The 22,073-nt window shown below is 47.4% G+C and overlaps 10 protein-coding genes across 10 annotated transcripts; 7 read left to right on the forward strand and 3 right to left on the reverse strand.

The window, feature by feature from the left end:
- Positions 1 to 875: 875 nt before the first annotated feature.
- FSUBG_9815 (ankyrin repeat) lies at positions 876 to 5,552 on the forward strand (the record flags this gene model as incomplete). Its single annotated transcript, XM_036688369.1, has 4 exons — positions 876 to 1,353; positions 1,411 to 2,031; positions 2,081 to 2,702; positions 2,768 to 5,552. The coding sequence occupies 4 exons, from the start codon at positions 876 to 878 to the stop codon at positions 5,550 to 5,552; spliced, it is 4,506 nt and encodes a 1,501-aa protein (XP_036534657.1).
- A 104-nt stretch (positions 5,553 to 5,656) lies between these two features.
- On the reverse strand, positions 5,657 to 6,463 carry FSUBG_9816 (metal dependent phosphohydrolase; the record flags this gene model as incomplete). The annotated part of the gene is made up of 1 exon (XM_036688370.1): positions 5,657 to 6,463. One exon carries the CDS (start codon positions 6,461 to 6,463, stop codon positions 5,657 to 5,659), a length of 807 nt encoding a protein of 268 aa, XP_036534658.1.
- Positions 6,464 to 7,303: 840 nt separating this feature from the next.
- Positions 7,304 to 8,067, forward strand: FSUBG_9817 (carbonate dehydratase; the record flags this gene model as incomplete). Its single annotated transcript, XM_036688371.1, has 5 exons — positions 7,304 to 7,341; positions 7,397 to 7,470; positions 7,532 to 7,603; positions 7,653 to 7,875; positions 7,932 to 8,067. The coding sequence occupies 5 exons, from the start codon at positions 7,304 to 7,306 to the stop codon at positions 8,065 to 8,067; spliced, it is 543 nt and encodes a 180-aa protein (XP_036534659.1).
- Positions 8,068 to 9,540: 1,473 nt separating this feature from the next.
- On the forward strand, positions 9,541 to 10,576 carry FSUBG_9818 (alkaline protease 1; the record flags this gene model as incomplete). The annotated part of the gene is made up of 2 exons (XM_036688372.1): positions 9,541 to 9,572; positions 9,622 to 10,576. 2 exons carry the CDS (start codon positions 9,541 to 9,543, stop codon positions 10,574 to 10,576), a joined length of 987 nt encoding a protein of 328 aa, XP_036534660.1.
- A 114-nt stretch (positions 10,577 to 10,690) lies between these two features.
- Positions 10,691 to 11,603, reverse strand: FSUBG_9819 (pirin (iron-binding nuclear); the record flags this gene model as incomplete). The annotated part of the gene is made up of 2 exons (XM_036688373.1): positions 10,691 to 10,920; positions 10,994 to 11,603. The coding sequence occupies 2 exons, from the start codon at positions 11,601 to 11,603 to the stop codon at positions 10,691 to 10,693; spliced, it is 840 nt and encodes a 279-aa protein (XP_036534661.1).
- A 941-nt stretch (positions 11,604 to 12,544) lies between these two features.
- On the forward strand, positions 12,545 to 13,105 carry FSUBG_9820 (3-oxoacyl-reductase; the record flags this gene model as incomplete). The annotated part of the gene is made up of 1 exon (XM_036688375.1): positions 12,545 to 13,105. One exon carries the CDS (start codon positions 12,545 to 12,547, stop codon positions 13,103 to 13,105), a length of 561 nt encoding a protein of 186 aa, XP_036534662.1.
- A 142-nt stretch (positions 13,106 to 13,247) lies between these two features.
- On the forward strand, positions 13,248 to 14,449 carry FSUBG_9821 (3-oxoacyl-reductase; the record flags this gene model as incomplete). The annotated part of the gene is made up of 3 exons (XM_036688376.1): positions 13,248 to 13,474; positions 13,519 to 14,281; positions 14,396 to 14,449. 3 exons carry the CDS (start codon positions 13,248 to 13,250, stop codon positions 14,447 to 14,449), a joined length of 1,044 nt encoding a protein of 347 aa, XP_036534663.1.
- Positions 14,450 to 14,777: 328 nt separating this feature from the next.
- FSUBG_9822 (murein transglycosylase) lies at positions 14,778 to 16,612 on the reverse strand (the record flags this gene model as incomplete). The annotated part of the gene is made up of 6 exons (XM_036688377.1): positions 14,778 to 15,382; positions 15,430 to 15,546; positions 15,596 to 15,789; positions 15,853 to 16,163; positions 16,214 to 16,512; positions 16,561 to 16,612. The coding sequence occupies 6 exons, from the start codon at positions 16,610 to 16,612 to the stop codon at positions 14,778 to 14,780; spliced, it is 1,578 nt and encodes a 525-aa protein (XP_036534664.1).
- A 331-nt stretch (positions 16,613 to 16,943) lies between these two features.
- FSUBG_9823 (hexose transporter) lies at positions 16,944 to 18,721 on the forward strand (the record flags this gene model as incomplete). Its single annotated transcript, XM_036688378.1, has 5 exons — positions 16,944 to 17,294; positions 17,370 to 17,518; positions 17,567 to 17,847; positions 17,895 to 18,014; positions 18,075 to 18,721. 5 exons carry the CDS (start codon positions 16,944 to 16,946, stop codon positions 18,719 to 18,721), a joined length of 1,548 nt encoding a protein of 515 aa, XP_036534665.1.
- Positions 18,722 to 19,233: 512 nt separating this feature from the next.
- On the forward strand, positions 19,234 to 21,985 carry FSUBG_9824 (MIS1-C1-tetrahydrofolate synthase precursor mitochondrial; the record flags this gene model as incomplete). Its single annotated transcript, XM_036688379.1, has 3 exons — positions 19,234 to 19,446; positions 19,555 to 20,109; positions 20,666 to 21,985. 3 exons carry the CDS (start codon positions 19,234 to 19,236, stop codon positions 21,983 to 21,985), a joined length of 2,088 nt encoding a protein of 695 aa, XP_036534666.1.
- Positions 21,986 to 22,073: the final 88 nt, after the last annotated feature.

The following is a 22,073-nucleotide window of genomic DNA, read 5'->3' on the forward strand; positions in this document are numbered from 1 at the left end:
ACCTCCAACAAAGAATACTTCATAACAATCTAACTTCTGTGCTTGATCTTTAAGCTTGTATCACTTATGATCTAGCTGCACACTTACACGTTTAGATTCAAGGAGCGCCTTCTCAGTCTCGTCAAGTAAAGCCTTACTTTTTGCCACGCTAACCTCTTCTAGGTATCTTCTCCATGCTTAGCAGTAAGTTCAGTATAACTTTCTTTCGCAATATACAGGGCCTGATACCTTACATCTACAGGAGTTATATAATTCAGAAAGTCCTGCATTATGGTCAACACCTACCTGAGGTTGTGGGGGATCTGTCTTTTTAACAGTCTCCTAAAGGTAAGTAAAAGTGCCTATTTATAGGCAGGGCTGAAAATAAGGAAACTTGGCAATCTACATAATTTGCATCTTGCATAATTATTGAGGCCTCCCACGCGATGCGTAAAATTTAGCCAATAGTTTCTAACCTGCACTTTTTCTCAACTAATGATTGGGTGCCTCATTTCGGGTACACATACTGGAGCCTGAATCACATTCCCCGCACTCTTCCTTCATAGTAAGCGGGCCAGCATCTTTCACTTGATTTTATCTCAATTATACACCCCTTAAATATAAGCGGCTACAGATTTAATCTGCTGTTTCATTGAAATAGACCAATCTATTAGGCGTTGCACCTTAGCCTGACATATTTGCCCGGTCAAAATACTAACGTCGACTGCCAAAAACTCTTGCCGAACCAATTCAATACCATGCCTCTCAGGATAAAGTTGAAGAAGATTTTCCACCATCGCAATGAAGAAGCCATCTCAGAAAGCCCTAGTGATGGGCCGAGTGAAAATCAGCAATCGAGTCTCACGATAAACACACGACCTAGCTACGTCGCTACGATGGAGACATCCAGAATATCCCCACCAGTTCCAGCCTTGGAGGACGCGAGCGCGCCTCAACAAGCTCCAGATGAGGAGCCGCTAGCCCCTACAAAAAGCCACAATTCTATCCGGCAGTTATGGGCTGTTGCATACATGAGCCTACGCAATGAGGAAGATTCGCCCGTTCAAGCGTTCGAAGATCAGATCCGTTGCAATATGCCTGACATCGCCGACAGAATGAGCTCAGACGCGAGTACGAAAGACTGGACGAGTAGCGTTGTACAAACTCAGATGGATCAAGTCAAGCGAGACACTTTGAAGCTGAGATTTGGGAATTTCGAGGTGGAAGCCCAGGAAGTCGTCAAGTCGGTCCTAGCAGTTGTCAATTGGAGTAAGGACTACGTCTCTAAAGCCCTGAGCTCAAATCCCACGGCATCTATTGCCTGGGGTGGAGTAACTCTGTTGCTACCGGTAAGTCAATATCTCATTATTGTCCGTCAGTCTCGGGAAACTAATACTTGTTTGATCCGCTAGCTCTTTTTAAACCCCATAGAACAAGCTTCTTCTTTGGCCAAGGGACTCGAGCACATTGCATCGATAATAGTTCGGAGTTCCATGTGGGAGGATCTTTACGTACGGCGCTACGAGTCTACGACTAGCGACACTCTGCCAGAATCGCATGCTGAGTACCGTCGTGCGTTGGAAATGCTATACCAAGAGGTACTCAGGTTTCAGATTGTTTGCTACGGCTACTATAATCACAGATCTGTCTCTCGCTTCGCTTTGGAGTCTGTCAAGCATCATGGCTGGGACGAACTGCTCGAAAAGATTAAGTACCGTGAGATCGAATTCGACAAAGTCAGCCATGGTTGGCGAGACAAGATGTATAACGAGGAATGGGAGAAGGCAGAGGCACAGCATCAGCAAGCCATGGGTCAGTGGCGAACGATTGGAACCGATGTGTCTGAGCTCAGGAAAACGATCGAGGAAACTCAGAGAGACATGAATCGCGAAAGGATGCTAAATTGGCTTTGTGCGACCGACACTTCAGTGCAATATAGAGCTGCCCGAGAAAAATACAGCAGCGGAACCTGCAATTGGCTGATCAAAGAAAGCGATGATTTCGAGACGTGGGAAAAAGAGTCTAAATCTTTCCTATGGTTAAATGGAAAAGGTGTGACAGGCACTGGTTCTGATGTGTTTCTTCCGTTAATACAATCTAGCCGGCTCCGGGAAATCAATTCTGAGCTCATCTGTTATCAAATACTTAAAGGACCAGTACGAAAACAACCCAGAAACTGCGCTTGCATACTACTTCTTCAGCTTTGGAAACGTAGAGCAACAAAAGGTGTCTGTGATGCTCTCATCACTTGTACGACAGCTGTGTGCAAGTCGTCCAGATACACCACAGCCGATCAAACGGTTCAAAGATTATATGGCAAAGGGCGAGCGGCCAGACATAGAGACTCTTGAAGCCGCACTCATGTCTGCTGTTAGTGGGTTTTCCGCGACATTCGTCGTTATAGAAGCTCTCGATGAGTGCCCGGCCTTCGATGGCGAGCGTCTAAAGCTTTTGAACTGCCTTCGCCGCATCATCGCCTCAATGCCGGATAACATGCATATCTTTTGCACAAGCCGAGCCGAGCCAGATATTCATATGACAATTGGCGAGCTATTGGAAGGGCCCGCAAAAGCTGCCATTGATCTTACAGAGAATCGAGAGGGTTTGAACAGGGACCTACGTCTGTACATTGATACTGTTTTGGATACCAGAACGTATTGTTGGTGGTCAGTCGGCGTGAGGGCCAAAGCGAAGAATATACTGATCGCGAGAGCAGATGGAATGTAAGTTAGTCAAAAAAGCGGCGGCGCAGACCAGGTCGGTATTTTATAGTTAACACATATTTTAGGTTCCAATATCTTGTTTGCCAGTTCGAAGCCCTTCAATATCTAGATTCGGAAGCATCTGCCCTCTCAGCACTAAATGACCTCCCTACGGGACTCGACGAAACATATAACAGGCTGCTTCTAGGTCTCAACAGCAAGCTCAAATGGCAGATCTTGGGTGCGCTCAAATGGTTAGCGTTATCGAGAGAGCCTCTACATCTCGATGTATTTGCCAAAATCTTCATCTTCCGTCCAGAAACTGTCACCAAAATTCACAAGACCCAGCGGTTGTTTGACGCGCGAGCGGTTCTGAAACATTTCCCTAGCCTCGTGACGACTCAGGAGGAGGAGAGTTGGAACTATGACACTAACTGTTTCGAAATCAATACATATGTCCGCCTCGCTCACTTCACAGTCAAGGAGTATCTAATGTCCGAACGCATCAAAGAAAGTAAAGCGAAACAATTTCATTTTACAGAAGCGAATACTCACCTGCATATCTCGCATTGCTGCCTGTCATATCACCTATTTCAAACTGTTCAGAATACAGGAGACGACGTGGAACTCCCCTTGGAGACCTACGCAGTCCGAAACTGGGAATTTCATTTGGATATAGTACCACGTGAACTATGGACATACACTATCATCCAGCTCGCTGAGCTCGCTCTCTCCATGCGTACTAGAAGCCTCGAGAAGATTCTTTTCGAAGGACGACTGAGGGAACGATCGGATGTATACGGTGACCGAGCCCTGAATTTGATGCAGCGGCCGTACTGCTATACCGCCGCGATCGGGTCTCTCGAACTCACCAAATTGCTGCTTCAGAAAGGTTCACGAACTCGCAGATTCTTAACCCAGGAAGATCTCGACTTAGCCCTCCGAGAGGCAGCGGAGGAGGGCCATATCGAGATTTTCCGCTTTCTTCTCAATGAACGTGCTAATCCCAATGTGATCACTGGTGGTGCGTTACAAACCGCAGCGCATCGAGGCCACCTAGCGGTCATGAAGCTCTTACTAGACAATGGGGCTGATATCGATGCGCACGATGACAGATTTGGGTCAGCTCTGGAGGCCGCGGCAAAGGGCAGCAACCTGACAGCCTTGCGAATTCTCCTGGATCGTGGGGCTAATGTGAGAGAAGCAGGATGTCCTGTTTCGTGCCTCATTGCGGCGTATAGGTCATGGGACCGAAATGATGTCACACAGTGCATCCAGACTCTAAAACTTCTTCTCCACAAGGGTGCCAATATCAACAGAAGGTGTACGCGGCACGGCAGTGCTCTCAATAAGGCAGTGGAGGCGTGGATACATCAGAGAACACGTACCTTTTTCGACTTCGTCACAAGACGCAAAGCTGACGTTGATTTGAATGATGGGCGAGATGGCACCCCGTTACAAGTGGCATGTTCCGGTGACGTATTTCGGAGCAAAGAAGTGATCCTGGCCCTGCTGCGTCTTGGGGCTGACCCAAATGCTCAGGGAGGGCAGTTCGGTAACTCACTTCAGAAAGCATGTTATAATACCGATGACGAGTCTGGTCTGAGTCGCCTACTTCTCAAAAAAGGTGCGAAGATAAACCGGAAAGGTGGCTGTTATGCAACAGCCTTACACGCAGCCTGCGCGAAACCGAGCCTTATATTGGTTAATACATTGCTTAGTAGAGGCGCTGACTTGCATATACATGGCGGGGTGTATAGCAGTGTAATGCAAGCGGCCGCCTCCGTACAGGACTCGGATTATTCCAATGAAACTGCACTCATTACGCAAAAGCTGCTCGATAGTGGCGCTGATGTCAATGCGCCCGGTGGCATGTTCGGAAGCGCGCTACAAGCCGAAGTTCATTCACGCCGTGCCAATGTAGGCGTGGTAGAAACTTTACTTATAAAAGGAGCAGAAGTCAACATGAAGGGAGGGATGTACGGCACAGCACTCCAAAGCGCTTGTGTGCGAGGAAACATTGAATCAGTCCGCTTACTTCTTTCCTACGGTGCTGAGGTCAACATCGAGGGAGGACGGTATGGAACCGCGCTCCAGGCGGCGTGCGTATATGAACGCAAATACAGCAAGAAGTACTACGATCTGGCCCGCTTACTGATAGACCATGACGCAGATGTCCATGTTAAAAGCGGGTATTTTGGCAGTGCCTGGCATGCTGCGGCTGCACTACCCACCTGGCAGGATCCAGCCAACGACACATTGAAGCTGCTGCTCGATAACGGCGTTGATGTGAACCACTGCCATGATCGACATGGAACTGCTCTGCAGGTTGCACTCGAGCATTTTGAAGATGACATCGAAGTTAAGATCCTGTTTCTCCTCAAAAATGGCGCTGATGTCAATATCGGAGCCGGTCTCCATGGGTTCCCTTTGCAATCGGCATGCCTAGCACCTACAAAGGACTCAACTGGTCTGAGCTCACGCGGCCTCGTCTGCCTACTTAAAAATTGCTGTGACATCGAGGTCAATCAGATAGGCGGACTGTTTGGCACGGCTTTACAGTCAGCAGCGTACACAGGCAAGACAAAAGGTGTGAAGTTGCTGCTTGAGAAGGGTGCAGGTGTTAAACTTCGCGGCGGAGAATACGGTAGCGCCCTAAATGCAGCTGTAGTCAAAGGATATTGGGATATCGTGGAGATACTATTGGAGGCCGGGGCGAAGGCAGATTGTCACTTGTTCCCCAAAGCTGATGAGGAATGGCTAGAAGCAGTCGGGTTGGAGCAGGGATACAATGCCGTGAAGCGGTATAGGAACTTTTGGGAGAAGGTTAAGTTGTACGAGAATGAGGCTGTAAAAAGAAAGACTGTCTAGGTTTGTTTCATAAATCGATACAAATAAATCAATTTGATAATAAGAGTAATATATAAGTACAATGTAATAAAGTATTTAATTAACGTAATTACTATTCTATTCCGCTAAGCCTTATCTAAAAGCCTATCAATAGCACTCATGACACCGTACAGGCTTTTGGCCCGCTGGGCATCTTCCACCAACTTCTTGAACTCCTCCACTCCAGTGCCCTTTCCATCATATCCCCATTCCAATCCATAGTTCACCACATTACTATCAAAAGCGTAACGACCTCTATCCCTGCACAAGCCACAAAAGATGTCCTTGAACTCATCCGCAAAATGCATTCGCGGAAACGCGTTGGAAATCTCTCTGAACTCTTCTTCCGTTATAACACCCTCTAAGTTAGGTAGGTCCTTCGGCAAACCTAGGAGGTGCAGGTTTGGTCCAAGAAGATCGCCATGAACGCCGAAGTGAACAAGCGCGACTTCAGGCTCTTTCCACGGCGCAATGGTCTCCATTGTATGAAGTGCGATGGCATCCCAGGCAATCTGCATACGGCGACTGCCTTGTTCCCAATTTCCATCTTTCTCAGATGTTGCGTTGATGAAATCGCGAGAGAGGTTCGCACTATCAACTTCGAAGCGTCTCGTGTTCGTGACAAGCTCCTTCGTCTTGGACCAAGCGAGGTCATGGAGAAGACAGCTTACGACGACGAGCTCAACGTCAAGAGAGTCACTGAGTTTGGCAAACTCAGGAATCTTCTTCTGGAGAAGAAGGCAGAAAGCTGCACTTCGGAGGACGTGGTTTAAAACACCTGGAGTCGCATACTGTTTCGCATGTTGGTATGAAGATAATACAAGAGGGGTTATAGGAAATTCTATTCTCGTTAGAGGGAAAGAAGGGAAGGGGTTAGCAGTTGATGATGCCATGATAGTTGATGTTGATTGTGAAGATGCGATAAAATTTAGGTTGATTGTTTAAATTTTAATGTAGTTGTGGTAATGTTTTTGATATTGGCCTGGCACATCGCATTTTATAAGAGAATACTCAACAGAAATTGTGACAAATCGATTATTGCCATACTAGAGAGTCGGGCAACAAGATGTGTCAGAGAATGCAGAAAATGCCAGGATCTCTCCATGCTTGCTCAGGCGAATTATGTATAATTGCTGATAACAGAGATGTTTGTAGGTGCATTATAACCTTTGCTGTCACCACCGGCCTTTACAGCCACCTGCGCCACAGCTTCTGTCACCGCTTATGTTCAGTAATTATGAATTATAGCTTGCAACACTAGTATTCCACATGAATGGGCGGCTGTCTCAGTCCATTTGCTGGTTTAATATCCGAATCAGCCCGGAATATATGCTTGTAAATCGGCATGTGTCTATGCTTATGCCTCCCAACCACTAGCACAGGTCAGGACTAGCCGACCTGCATCTTATGAGAACACCAATGAAAAAAGAATAAACGTGCATCCGAATAGTCTCGGGCAACACGACCGCAACCTTCTTCTCTCGGGCGGATTACTTATGTCAATGCCACTCAATGGCGATTTCGATTTGTAAAAACTATTGCAGCCTGTTCTTGAGGAGCTAGGGTATTTTGGGGTATCATTATCAAAAAACAGAGAAGCAGTCTTGTATGATATATATGACAGATGTCAGATCTCCCGTTCTAAATTTCACTTTTATCATTATCAACTATCATCTAATACCTTGAGCCAAATACCTGAAATAATTGCCTCAACATTTTCTCCAGCAAACAAAATGTCCAAGACCGTTGCTGATCTTATTGCCGCCTACGAGTATGTCTTTCGCGATAACCTATTTTTTACCTAAAACAATCTAACCAGACAATAGCCCTCAGGGTTTCACTCCATTCCCAACTATCGCCGACGTGAACAAGGTTACCAAGCCTCGCCTTACCATTGTCGGTACGTGGCCCTAGAATACAGATTACAATGTCACTGAGTATTAGCTGACGAGATGTTATAGTCGCTTGCGTTGATCCCCGATGTAGCGTCGACAAGTTCATTGACTTTAACCTCGGAGTCCCAGAGGGTGAAAGTAGGTCAAGGACAACAAACTCACCGTCACAGAAACTAATCGCATGCAGTGGTAATGGTTTCGCGTAACGCAGGCGGGAACATCCGCTTCGCCGTCCGGGACATTCTTCTTCTAGATACCCGCTTTGTGATCGAGGAGCTCGTTATCGTTCATCATACCGACTGTGGCTCAACCATGTTTACCGACGAGTGGATGCATGACACTATCAAAGCGCGAGTTGGTGAGAGTCACTGGGATGAGATTGACCAGATTAACTGGGGCGCCAATACCGAGTAAGTGTTGAATCTACAGATGTGACGAGTTCGTAGTGCCTAATAATTGAGTGCAGCATGGCGGACAGTGTTCGAGGTGACCTCGAGTGGCTTCGCAAGAATGAAGTTATTAGAGACGAGCTGAAGAGTACGGCTCGTGGATTTCTCTCTGATATCAAAACTGGAAAGGCTGAAGAGATTAAGTTTGCTTAGATACTGGTATGCCTGGTTGGGCTCGAGAGGCGTTCGAAGCTCCCAGCCCCGAGGCCCCGACAACAGAAATTATCCGACACTGTACGTACTGTCCTTTTGCTTTATGGAGTTGATTATGTATTAATATACCTACATATTAAAGCTCAAACTATATTTTCTTATACCTAATTGTCTACACGCCATGCATACGGAACATTGTTATATCGAAGGCCACAGGGACGTGTTCCACGGTGCATGGAACCAGCTCGTCGAACGTTACTCAAAGTGCCGGCTCGCAAAGGAAGGAGAAAAGTTGAATGCAATTCATGGAAGAGACTGAAGAACGCGATTCCCGACCTTGCCACGCTGGCCACTGGGAGTCTCAAATGCCTGCATCACTGTGCTGGCATGTCAATTGGGGCGATCCCGGTGCTTCAACAACCCCGATCCACCATAGTCGGCCGCATGAATGGCTAGCCCTTTCATGGAGCTGGGCCTCACTAAAACTCCCAGTCTGCTGCAGGATCCCCGTAGATGGCATTAGCGTTGTCGAAGTTGTCACCATCAAGACGTCATGTCTTAGCAATGGAGAGCTGCAATCCAGCCAACTGCGTTTACGCGGGGCAATGTATCCAGCAGTGGCTGACAAGAGAACTGGCTGTTTGATAAGTAACTTCGAAGAGGGACACGAGCACATTCTCATCGATAGTACCAGCCTCTGTGTGGATGGTGGGTATTTTGATGACTCTCCTTTAGAAGTCTTACATTTTTTCATTTTGCCAGTTATTGAGAGACGCGAAACTCTTGGAGACTTCAGCTATCTTGTCTACTGTCTCATGTTGGAGCCGACGTGGACTGGGAGGGGGGTCTTTGTGCGAAAAGGGGTGGCGTTGTTAAGGCTGAAAGACTCTTATTATAAAATGTTCTCCATTCTTGTCACGGCCTCTTGCTGTTTAGTAGAGAGCAAGGGATGGGATATGGACGTTATTGATCTCCTTTAGGTTAGACCTATAGCCAAGCAGATAGCCCTTACTAGCTGGTAATTCTGTGTATGCGACTATCTGAAACCTGATCTATAAACTTTTTGGTGTAGACTACTTCAAGACTGATTTGCAGTTGACACTTGTGGCTGAGAGCTTAAATCAGCAGACAGAACTTAGAATGCTCAGTTCGAAGTTGTATTTTATTCCTACGTTTCATTCTCTGATCTTCTGTGGTCAGGATCTGACAAGGTTCACAAATAAAAGCTAATAACGTTGCGCGACACTATGTTCACATTTCGCGCCAAAAAGCAATGCTTCTTACAGCCAAACGATAGGCATAAGCTTTCTTAAGAACATTTTTACTTTGCTTGCCGTGACCTCGTAAGAACTCAACTACAGCTAACCCTATAATCTTCTTCATACATGAGAAGCTATCGCAACCTTTCCCCCATTTCCATCATCAAATACCAGCCCACTGTACCATATAATATCGAGAAGCATGGGATCCAACATGACCGGAAAGGATGGTATTAGAGCGAGATGGTAAGTCCCACCTACAGTAAGTGTTGGACTACATACTAACACGGAGTAGTCTACGGGCATCGAGAAAAATACTTGGTCTAATACAGCGACCTGATATCTCGGACACCGTCGATCACAGCCCTGAAGTACATCGTAAAACCAAATTACAGCGCTATGCCCCATGGAATCTCGCACGGATTTCTCAACGCCATGCCCGAGACGATGATTTATTCCAATACCGCTACGGTGTAACCAAAGGACCAGGCGCATACGTATATGTCCTTGATACTGGCATTAATATCTTGCATGCTGAATTCTCTGGTCGAGCTTTATACGGAGAAAACTTTATCCCAGGATCGCCAGACTGCGATGAAAATGGCCATGGCACTCACATGGCAGGAATTATTGGAGGGAAGACATTCGGTGTGGCTAAGAATTGCACTTTAATTTCGGTCAAGACACAACACAAACATGGTCAGGGCAAAATGTCAGATATGGCAAAGGGCATACACTGGGTTATCCAAGACGCCGCCAGGAGAGGTGTTTCTGACAGGAGTGTCATAAACATATCTATATCAGGTAAATACAATCCCAGTGTCAACGATGCCGTAAAGAAGGCTACAGATGCTGGTATCACGGTGGTTGTCTCAGCAGGCAATAATGCAAGGTTTGCTTGTGACTACTCCCCTGCCTCGGCCATTACTGCCATCACAGTCGCTGGTATTGGTCTCGATGACTGCCGCCGTCTTTTGTCAAACTACGGCCCCTGTGTTGATATTTTTGCTCCGGGTGATAGCATCCCTACCGCCTCGATTTCAGTTGGTGGTGAACAAGAATATAGTTTTGGTACGAGTGCGGCAGCGGCGCATGTGTCGGGTCTAGCTGCGTACTTTATATCCAGCGAGAACCTGAGGGGATTTAAGGCTGTGAGATCGCGAATTCTTAGTGCAGCCTCGAAAGGCGTAGTCAAAGATACGCGGTGCAGTAGTAACCGTCTTGCATTTAACGGTGTGTCAAGAAATTGAATCCTTTTTATAACGTCAATAGGAGTTTAATAGTCAACGGCTTATGTCCCTGATATCTTTATATAAACCTAGATGAGTGATCCTGAGAGATGTACAACACTTTTCTCATCCACTCTATATACTCAGTCTGCGCTTGGTGTTGTTACTCTGCCATCCCTTTGCTCTCTCAAATCCATTTTTACCCTCGTAGAAATCTTTGAAAGCCTGACGAATGCCTTCAGCACTAGTTGAAACGAATGGCCCATGCTGAACGATCGGTTGGTCAAGGATCTGGCCGGCGATTAAGAGAAGGCGAGCGCTGTAGCCTTGGCTCTCAGCAACCTGGATAGAAACGGCGTCTCCTCCTGGTTTATATAACCGTACCATGCACATCCACCCTTGTCAAAGCTCCAGACGGAGATACAAAATCAGCAGAACCATCAAAGACAAAAGAGAATGCATTCCAATCCTTAGGTAGGGGTTGGACTAGCGAGCCACCTGGGTGAATCTCAACATCTAGATACCACACAGGGGTATATGACAAGTCTTTGACGCCATCGACATCACCGACCTTGCCTGATATGACTTTGATAAGAACCTTGCCGTCGTCTAGATGCACAATCGGGATTTCGCTGGCTCTCAGATCTCGATATCTGGGCTCACACATCTTGAGATGTTCTGGGAGGTCAACCCACAACTGTAAGCCAGCACTTTGGTTTCCATCAGGGCTTTCGACCGGCTGTTCGGAATGCATAATGCCTCTACCCGCAGTCATAAACTGCAAGTCTCCAGCATTCAAAATGCCCCTGTTCCCAGCAAAATCCTCGTGCTCAATAGCGCCCTTGAGGATGTAGGTCACTGTTTCTTGACCTCGGTGGGGGTGATCGGGAAAACCTGCACCATTACCGCTCTTCATGTAGTCCAGCATGAGAAATGGTGAGAAGTTGCGCTGTTGTTCGCTGCCAATGGAGCGTCGTACTCTAGCTCCCGCACCTTCGGCCTGTTCGATGGCGGTGAAAACTTTACTAATCGCTCTTAGTTCCGGCATGGTCGATAGCTGGCTGTGATGAGGAGATCGTATTGGTTATTAACTTATGTGTTAATAATATATAAGTCTTTGTGGGCGGGGCCGAGTCTTGTTCAGCAACTTCGATAAATTAGAATAAGACTTGCCCAGGCGATGATGTATATATATGTGCGTGGGCACATACTCAGGCTAGAACTAGAATCAAGTGATTCTGATTGTTAATGCTTACGAGATTTAGGTGGGGCAATCACATATCAGAGTCGGCTGAATCATAGAGGCCTGACATGTCATGTTAAACGATATAAGCAAACTCGGACATCTGCTACGCAGTAGAGTTCTGCTCGCCATGAATGTCAGTCATTAGATCTGAGATTTGATGCTGGAGTAGAGATAATCTCCTTCCAGGCTTTACATAATTACCGTGCAATTCTTATACTCACAACGTGGATTGGTGCGAATGGGCAGCTGAGTACAAGGTGGCATTACAAATTAACCGCGCGGGAAATCCACTAAGCAAGAGCAGTATGATAAATAGAGTTATAGACTTTATAAGGCAATAGGCTGCATCTAAGGGATGATCTAGAGTCGCCTGGGCAGCATTAACAAGGGGAATTTGCATAAATTTAACATCAAGGATCTTAGTCTTCCAGTCTATACGAAGTTATATCCGCCAGCTCAGATCAGCAACACTAAACCAGTCTGCAGGTGAATAGGAGGAAGGACTTCAGGAGGTATTAGGTTGAATAGCGCTACTCATAGCAAGTCTTAATTTCTCCCTGTCGATCACTTACTTATAAAAGACTTTTGCACTCTTAATATGGTTGTCATAAAGTACCTTACCTAGGACGAAGACTGCTAGCCATTCTAGTTCTCTGCCTGTTCTGACCGCCTACTCAATCGTCGCCCCCATCTCAGTCCAGACTCTTGCGATATCGCACTATCAATGTCAACCTCTACCAAAAATGTCATACAATCAATTTCCCAACAGAAGACGAGTAATACAAGCATGTGTCAACTGCCGTATGCGCAAGACGCGCTGTGACGCTGCTCAGCCAAGATGCGGCCTCTGCACTTCACAGAACGTCGATTGCGTCTACCGAGATGCGAAACAGCCCAAGATTGACTATAACACTCAAGTCCTCCTGGAGCGGATGCAACTTCTAGAAGATCGCATCTTGTCGTCAAATTCAACATCACAGAGTCACAGAGCTCCGCCGGAAGCGTCACCTATGAGCCATCATGATCCACAACCTGACTCAATCACTGAGGGCCGTGAACCCGTCTTTGAAGTTCAAATACCGTTAGTCGCATACGGCCAACGCCAATCACGTTTTCTCATGGAGCTTGGTCCAGAAACTTCTGGAAAAGGATGGCACAGACGAACAGAACTTGTCGAGCTATGCAGATGCAACCGAAGTCTTCTTCCAAGAGCAGCAGAACGGCAAACATCCTTCAACAACGTCGCAGCCTCTTTCCTCGTGGAAGCTCTAGGAGAGCTCATACTTTACTTTATTTCGCGATGATCGGATAGCACGGCTACACGACCTGATTCACCTATACTTTACAAAGGTCAACATTTTCTTCCCTCTGCTGTCAAAGAGCAATATCCTAAAGATCTTCGAGATGGTAACAGCGAGGGAAGTATATTGAACTGACGAGACATCAATGGTTGATATGCCGAAATATGGGCTGCTTCTTGTGGTCCTTTGTCTGGCATTGTTGAGTTCGAGCGGACAATCTGACATATCCATCGAAAAGAGCCCTTTCTCGGACAGCTCGAACAGTCCTGAGGATCAGCTGAGAAGCGATCTATGGAGCAAGGCGAGATTGATACTGGGCTATGTATCGACTGATATGTCATTAGAAGCTGCCCAGGCTAGTATGCTCGCAAGGTGAGTTATCAATCCACACCTGGTAGAGCTAACTAACAGCTCAGCATCTACATGGGTGCATCAGGTGCAGTAGCAGAAGCTTTTCACTGGGCACACGCAACGGCCGTCAAGTGCGAGACCATGGCTCGATTACAAGCAAAGAGAGATACTATCTCTGGTGGCTTCCGTCGCTTGTACTGGATGTCCTTTATATACGAATGTGATTTCATATCCGAGATATCAATTGTATCGCCATCTGGCATAGCGAGATATGAAGACAAAATCCCATACCCAGCCTTCACTGCAGAAAACCATCCTATCTCGCCAGACTCATCAGAAGCCAGGAGCCAGGAAGAGCTCGTCGCGTTTCAAATAACCACAAACTCAGCTATCAGACGCTTTCTGAACACTGTCAACAGTGTTGTTTACGATGACAAGGAGCAGTTCCGGACAAGACGGTTGAACTACGCATCTTGGCTGCTCAGAATATCGGAAGATCTTTGGTCTCATCACTCTGCCATATACCGCAATCTGCCAGAGTTCCTCCTCAGTAATCCGTCTCAAGATGTACCAATGACAGGGGCTGATACAAGCTCTCCTGCAAGCCTCCAATCGCCAACAGCGCGTATTCAGGGCATACCTATCGGAAATAACTCATGGAATATTTTGAGAATCAAGGGGAGATACTATGCGGGTCAATACATCATTCACAGGCCTTTCATCGAATTCATCGTTCTCAATATCGACAACTTCGAATCGCATCCTTGCAAAGACGCAGTTCTGAAACGATCCAGGTCTTGTTTGGATGGTTGCACAGGTTTCATCAAGGTATTTGATATTCATACGGTAAATAGTTTGACGTGTTTGTTCCCTACTGGGATGGTGTGAGCGATCCTGTCGGTATTGTTTTGAATATTGCTAACCATGTCTGTTTTTGTCAAGCACCTTTACTATGACTGTCATCCTGATGGTGGCGACGATCTTTCCGATATTTAAGGATCTGCTCCCTGAGGATGTGCAGGATGTCATTCTGGCTGGGAGGAGGAACCTCACTCGATTCAGTCGGAGTGTGGCAGAGTTTTCATGGCATGTTGAAATACTAAAGAGGCTTGATGTGGCGCGGAGAAATAGAATGGCAAGACAAGCGGAATGATAAATAACTACTCGAATTGTAATCCTATATCTGAAGTGACTTTGCATGATATAGATATTTCTTGCTTTTTGTGTACTAAGCTCTGTCTGCTGATTTAAGCTCTCAGCCACGAGCCTCAACTGCAAATAACACATCTAGCTAACAAGTAATTACATATGTGTAGCGGCAAGTCTATGCTGCGACAGGTACAGGCTGAGCTTGCGGTTGTTCCTTCTTCAGCTCAGCTTTCAACTTCTCCTCCGGCGACAGCTCAAAAATACCAACACCCGAAACAGATGCCTCCTTAGAAGCCACTTCACTTGCAGTAACTTCTGATTCAATGACCTTTCCTTCCAGCCTCTTATCTCCAGCCTTCATGGGCGCATACGTCTTCAGCAGCTTATTCAACTGTTCCCTCTGCATGCAATTCTCATACTTCCAGCTCGCAGCAAGCTCGTCCAGTTCCTCAAAGCTCTTGTCCTTGAAGTAATCTGCCCACTCGGGGATCATATACTCAGCCATGGTGATGCCTCGAATACCTCGGAAGACGTGCATGTGCATGCGCCATTGCCAGGGGTACTTTTTGGAGTATTGTGCTGGGACGTTGTCTTCGAACCACTGGTGTAGTGGACCGAAGAGGCCGTCTTGGAGATGTGCGTCGTCGTAAGCCCATGAGTCGACGGCGAGATCACGTTTCTTCTTGATGATGGGGCCGAGAAGCTTGAGCCAGGCAGAGTCTGGGGAGACATGGGTCATTTCCATTACGTTGACGTCCTTGTATGCCCAGATCGACCATGCTGTGTTGCGTTAGTGCCATCCATGGAATGGGTGATGGGTAACCTACCAATGCTCTCAGAAGTGTAGATAGCCATCTGCCGATCCAGCATATTGTATCGCTCTTGATTCTGAACTTCCCAGTCTGGGTTGTACTCTTTTCGTTCGTAGATAGGACCGAATTCACCTACAGACAGATGTTATCCAAGGTCATCAGAAAATCCAATGTAACTCACCATTCCAGATTGGCACGTTATGCTTCTTCATGAACTCCACCTTCCGGTCGTACATCCTTCGAATGTAGCTCTCCTGTTCTTTTGTCCCCTGGAATCTACCGAGTCGATTCGGGAACCCAAAACCACAGTAGTCATGGATGGCGTATACCGAGTTGTCCCATACTCTGTCAAAGCCTGTAAAGTCCATGCTGAATCTGTGTCGGGGCCCTCGTCAGTACGTCTGCAGAAGATTGACCCGGGTAGATTGTACTACTCACGTGTTGCCTTCTAAGAATAGGATATGGTCAGGATCGATATTCCTGATTGCCGGCACGATACGGTCGTAGAAGGCCAACAGACGATGCCATTCAGAGTCGGCAGGCTCATTCACGGGATTGTAGCCTGCAACCCATGGATTTCCCTTATATCTTCGGGCGATATGCTCCCACAGATTGATCGCTCGGTCTTGGAAGTGTTTGTGGTCCCAAAAGGCGGCGTATCCGGTCGGGTTATCGCAGTGCCAATCCTGGTTCTGTCCACCAGGTAGGGCGTGGAGGTCGGGAATAGTGTAGATACCATATTTGGCGCACTACGATTCTACGTGAGCAGCTGACAAAAAGTGGAGATGCTTTGACTTACTAGATTGATAACTCGGTCAATGTGCTTGAAACCCTCTTCTTTGATAACAAATGGGTTCATGTCATCTTCAAAGTGTCTGTAATTGAGACATAATCGTAGGCAGTTGAAGTTCAACGAAGCAAGGAACTCGGCATCTTTCTCGCCGAAGAAATATTCAAGGAACTTGTCGAAGAAGAAGTCATGCTTCTCTTGGCCAAGCACCTTGAGAAGCGCTGCTCGGATCTGGTGCTCTCTGCCGGGGAAGCCGTTCATGAAGTTCTCCATGAGCATCCAGCCGCCGAGGGCAGTCTGTAGTGACACTGTTAGAGCATCATGACAGTGAGTATGGCATGTGTATGACAACTTACACCGCGCAATAGGACTGCATCGCCGTTTGCGTCGACGATGCGAGCCAATCATAGCGCTTTGGGGCAGCTAAATTCTATCCCCGATGAGTTGCTGCATGACCCGACACATGGAACGATGCCCACGAGCAATATGCGGAGTTCCCCCAGAAATTTGTATCGACCCCGCAAAGTTTAGCTGCAACGCTATCGAATTGATGGGGTGAATGACACCCGAGTTTTCGGATGCTAACCAGGTGCACTCTAGGGTGGCAGCAATATAGGCAAAAGCCCTCCCGGTTTTTTATCACATCGCAAACACATATATAAGACTACCAACCATGCAAGGTGACTTGCTCTTATCTCCTTCATCAACACCAACATTCTCTTTGGATTGATCTGTCACCATGAACTTTCTCCGCAATCGTCTCCCGGCCCCGAAGCAGGACTTGCTCGCCAAGCAAGCCCGCCAGCAGGGCACCACCGATGCAGCCTACAAGCCCTTGCGCATATCTGAGCTCTTGAAGGAGTCTCCGAGCTGGTACAAGTCAGCTGCGCGGCGACATCTCTACTTCCTGCTCTTCCCAGCATGTGTTGTGTCATACGCAACGTCTGGGTATGACGGAAGTATGATGAACTCTCTGCAGACTGTCTCCTACTGGGATGACTTTTTTGCCAACCCTCGGGGATCTCAGCTTGGACTCATGAGCGCTATCATGTCGCTTGGCAGCATCTGTTCCACGCCTGTTGCGCCGTTTGTTGCTGATAAATATGGCAGACGGTGAGGTATCATTACAGGAAGCATAATCATGATTGCTGGTGCTATTCTGCAGTGCGAGAGTACCAACTTTGCCATGTTTGTTATCAGCCGTTTCATTCTGGGGTTTGGACTATCTTTTGCTACGTCTGCATCTCCTAGCATGGTCAGTGAGCTGTCTCACCCCAAGGATAGAGTCACTATTACAGCTATCTGCAACACTTGGTAAGCCAATCTTTTCTACTTATCCGTTGTGTTTGCTGACTTGTCCAGTTGGTTCCTGGGCTCCATCGCAGCTGCTTGGATCACCTACGGCACCCGAGTGATCCCCAGTACTTGGTCATGGAGAATCCCCTCCTTGCTTCAGATGGCACCCAGTATCATTCAGCTATCAACTGTCTGGTTCCTTCCCGAGTCCCCACGGTGGCTCATTTCGAACAATCGCAGTGAAGAGGCCCTCGAAGCACTTACAAGATACCACGGAGAGGGAGTTAAGACGGAACTAGTAGAGCTTGAATACGAAGAGATCCGAGCCGCAATCGAGCAAGAAAAGTGTAGGTCGTTCGCTGCCGCTTTGTCATACTTTACTGACTCTCTACAGTGTCTGGTCAAACTACTTGGAAGTCTATGGTCAGCACTAAGGGTAACCGCTACAGGATGTTCCTCGTCATCTGCATGGGTCTAATGTCACAATGGTCTGGAAATGGACTGATCTCTTACTGTAAGTCGGCTCCATTAGTCACAGTCCGACGGTCCGATGACTAACTTGATGACTCTACAGATCTCTCTCGCGTCATGGACAGTGTCGGCATCACCAACAAGAAAACACAAGCCCTGGTCAACGGCCTCATCAACATTTGGAATTGGGCCCTCGCTCTCACTAGCGCCTGCTTCGTCGATCGCGTCGGTCGCCGTCCTCTCTTCCGAATCTCTACAATCGGCATGTTGCTAGTCTTCACAGGGTGGACCATCGCTTCGGAACGCTTTGCTGCCACGGAGGCCAAGTCTGTTGGCGTTGCGGTGATGGCACTCATCTTCGTGTACGAGATCTTCTACTGCATGGCTTTCTCGCCCCTCCCTGTAGCATACTCGGTTGAGGTTCTGCCGTACTCAATCCGTGCCAAAGGAATGGGCTTGTATGTCCTTTCAATGAAATGTGCTGTTTTCGTCAACCAGTATGTCAATCCTGTTGGACTGGATAGCATTGGTTGGCGGTACTACCTCGTTTACGTTGCTGTCCTCATTGTTGAAAGTTTCATTGCCTACGGGTGGTTCCTCGAAACAAAGGGTAAAGCCTTGGAGGAGATTGCTGTCATTTTTGACGGCGAAGCTGCCGATGTCACTGTTGACGAGCCTGTCAAGTCCAAGGTTTTTAGTACTGAGATGCCCACGACTCTTGAGCAGAAGAATGTCGACCGCAAGGTCTAGGACCAAAACAATCAATTAGACTACCCAATGTGATTTAATTCCTTTCGTTGTCACTTGGTCCCGAATTATATAAAGCCAATAATGATCTTTATTGGCTGTTACATCTTGTTCATCTAGACTATGACTTTCTCCTCTCAACACTGCCGAAGCGATAGCCTTGAAACTGTCGCGATATAGCCTTAAGATTATTTTTGAAGAACTTATCACGATTTGGCTTCATTTCAGCTCTGAATGATAGCCAAGTAAATTGTCAAAGAAAGTCGAAGGATTCTGGCTTGTCTTGTCTGCTCTGCTGTCTCAGATGTGGTGTTCTGATTGGCCCTAGCATTCATATGGCACGTGCACGGTCTACCGCCTCATTGTCGTACCTCTTCGTCTCCCGTCCAACCTCGAGATATCTTGTCCCTCCATGTCGCACCTCACATTACAACAATGACATAGAAGGTCAACAGCTTTCCTAGCGCCGGCGTATTATTTCCACAGCTTACCAAACAGACAGACAAGGCGCTATAATGGACGCCTCTGAGCTGCTGACTCTCCCCTCGGTGTACCAGAGCGGCTCCGCACGCCTTCTCACAGGAGACCTGGTCGTACACGACATTGAGCGATGGTGTCATCGAAAAGCCGACAGAAGTGGCCTCAAGCCAGTCATGGCTGTTTTATTTTTCAACACGGGGCCTGATGCAGTGGACTATGTCAAGATCAAGGCTCACGTTGCTGCACGGGTAAGTCATCGATTTCCCCCAGGCCGGAACGAGGACATTAGCTGCGATATGGCATAGAAGGTTCCTCGTGGCTATCTTGCAGAGCTTAATTAACCCACTTCGGAATAGGCCGGCGTTGACTATTGGGTATATGAGATGCCCGTCGACGCGTCAACAATAGAAGTCATGAGCCAAGTCAAGAAGCTAAACATGAACCCTCAAATCCACGGCATCCTCATACAGCGCCCGCTGCCTGAACAGTTAAATGAAGCAAAGATCATGGGATATATTGATCCTGTCAAAAACATTGAAGAATACGACAAAGGCCAGGTAGACAATATTGCTGCGGACGCCTTGATTCGCTTGTTGGCCAGGTATGGGCTGCTAGAGTCGGCACAGCAGGCCAAAATCCAGATTGCTGGTTTCGGGAACATCATCACCAAAGAGTTCATCAACCAGATGAAGCGCCAATTCCCCTACGTGAGCGTATCTAAAGATTTCGATCTTACCCATGAAGATAAACACGAAGCTCTACACGAGGAAATTCAGGCACCACGCGAAACCATGATTATCTCGGAACTGCATCGCGGACCCGCTTTTATCAAAGAATCTATGGTCAAGCCTGAAGTGAGTGTCTTGGTCGATCTTGGCTTCTACGTTACAGAAAAGGGCGTCATCGGCGATGTGAGCCACGCTTTATTTGATAGAAGTCATCTGTCAATCGCTCCGACGCCAGGAGGAGTTCTTCCTATCTTGTTATGGATTATGATGGAGCGGACGATCAAGGCCAGGCAGATGATTGCGAAGGTAGAGCAGCGAGGGTGTTGTTTAACGATGTGAGATTAGCAGAGATGGCTTTGCTAATCTCTGTAGTGATATGAGTTCTGAGCCTGATATTACCATAGTACATGTTGCATCTTAAACCTCCATTCTCTGCCTCAATATAAGAGAGAAACTCATAGGTACTTCAGTGAAGGCCAAGATGGACTTTCTCCTGATAATATCTACTGTAGTTAGTATATTTTGACTTACTTCTATCATCTATGACTCAACTGCACTACGTCTTATCGGGCGCGAAGCCATGGTTGTGCAGATCGTCTCACCTTCAGCCTAATCAGGCACTGGCCGCAGTGAACGAGTCAGCGGGGTCATGGCTTACCCGTTCACTCACTTCTCTACATTTCATTCAATACCATCGCTGTGTGTCGCGTCCTGAAAAACCGGCATGAATCGTGAAAAGGAGAACAGTTACACAAGTACCTCCGATATTGACGACGACAGTCTCAAATGTCCAAACCCCACTACGAGTCAAGAAGCCGAAAGTCGACGTACCCAGACCGAGAGTAAGCCCGCACGTTGGTGGGAGGGTCTCTGCCCATCATCCTCGAAATCCACGATATCTCTAGAGCCACTGATTTCAGGAGAAGAGGATCCTCTACAATTGACCAGCTATCCTGCCGAGGCGGAAGCGCGGACCCGTGCCATTGACAGATATCTCGCTGCCGAGTCCCAGCGAAGCAAACGGCAACTAAAGATCATTCTTTTCGGCGACGAGCACGAGAAGAGTCTTTTCCTGAAACAGACTCGTCTTCTTGAGCTCCCGCTTTCCAATGACGAACGGGCAAATGTTAGGGTTGAGGCGAGGCGCTTTGTCGCGTCGATGTGCCGGGAATGCTTGCAGATTGTCGATGAATATGCTTGTAAACCAGAATCGATCAATGCTCATGCAGTTCTGGGGCGTGTCAAGGACATTGTGTCGCGCGAAGTACCCGGTGATCAAGAAACGGTTAAAAGCATGATCAGCCTGTATTGCGATAATGAACTGCGGCTCGCGCTTAAGCAGTCTGGCCATAACCTCGAAGACATCGAGCGACGATTCTTGTTTGACCGCTTTCCGCATATCCTCACCTGCCCATGCACTTCAAATGGCAATCTGAGCAATCTCTTGAAGCGAGTCTTTGCCACAGAGTATGCCCCTACAGAACATGACTGGTTTCACTTCGACCAGCGCCGTTTGGGGCAAGTTGTCCAAGAGGCTCTTGTCCATCGAGATAGCCACACGCTACAACTGTTACAAATCACGGATCGGTCAACACAGAGGCGAAAATGGATTCACATTCTGGTGGATGACGCGGCCTGTCTTGTTTTTATCTGTAACATGGCCGTGTATGACCAGAGCCTACTAGAAGACGAGACCACAAGCAGACTTCACGAAGATCTCATGCTGTTTGACTCGCTTGCCAACTCAAGGTGGTTTACGCAAACGCCATTCTTCGTGATTTTATCAAATGCTTCAGCGTTTAGAAGTAAAATTCTGCAGTCACCGCTGTCAAAATGGTTTCCCCAGTTTGAGGGAGGCAGTGACGGAGATGCAGCGCTCGAGTTTATGAAAGACCAGTTCCGGGAACTTGCGAAATCTGAGCAGAATGTGTATATACATATTGCAGATATTCATAGCGCAGATGGCGTGATGGGTGCCATTGAGACTATGGAAAATACGCAGCTTAGTCAGGTCTTGAAGGAGCTTGGCATGACTCCTGTTAAGTGTAAAAGTAGCTAAGAAGCTTTAAGCCTAGACAGTGCAATGAATAAGACTCATGTTTTCATAAAGGCGATCCGCTTTGGATCTTTATTTGCAACGCCAACAG

This window comes from Fusarium subglutinans, assembly GCF_013396075.1.
Source record: "Fusarium subglutinans strain NRRL 66333 chromosome Unknown NRRL66333_c0000158, whole genome shotgun sequence".
NCBI lineage: Eukaryota > Fungi > Ascomycota > Sordariomycetes > Hypocreales > Nectriaceae > Fusarium > Fusarium subglutinans.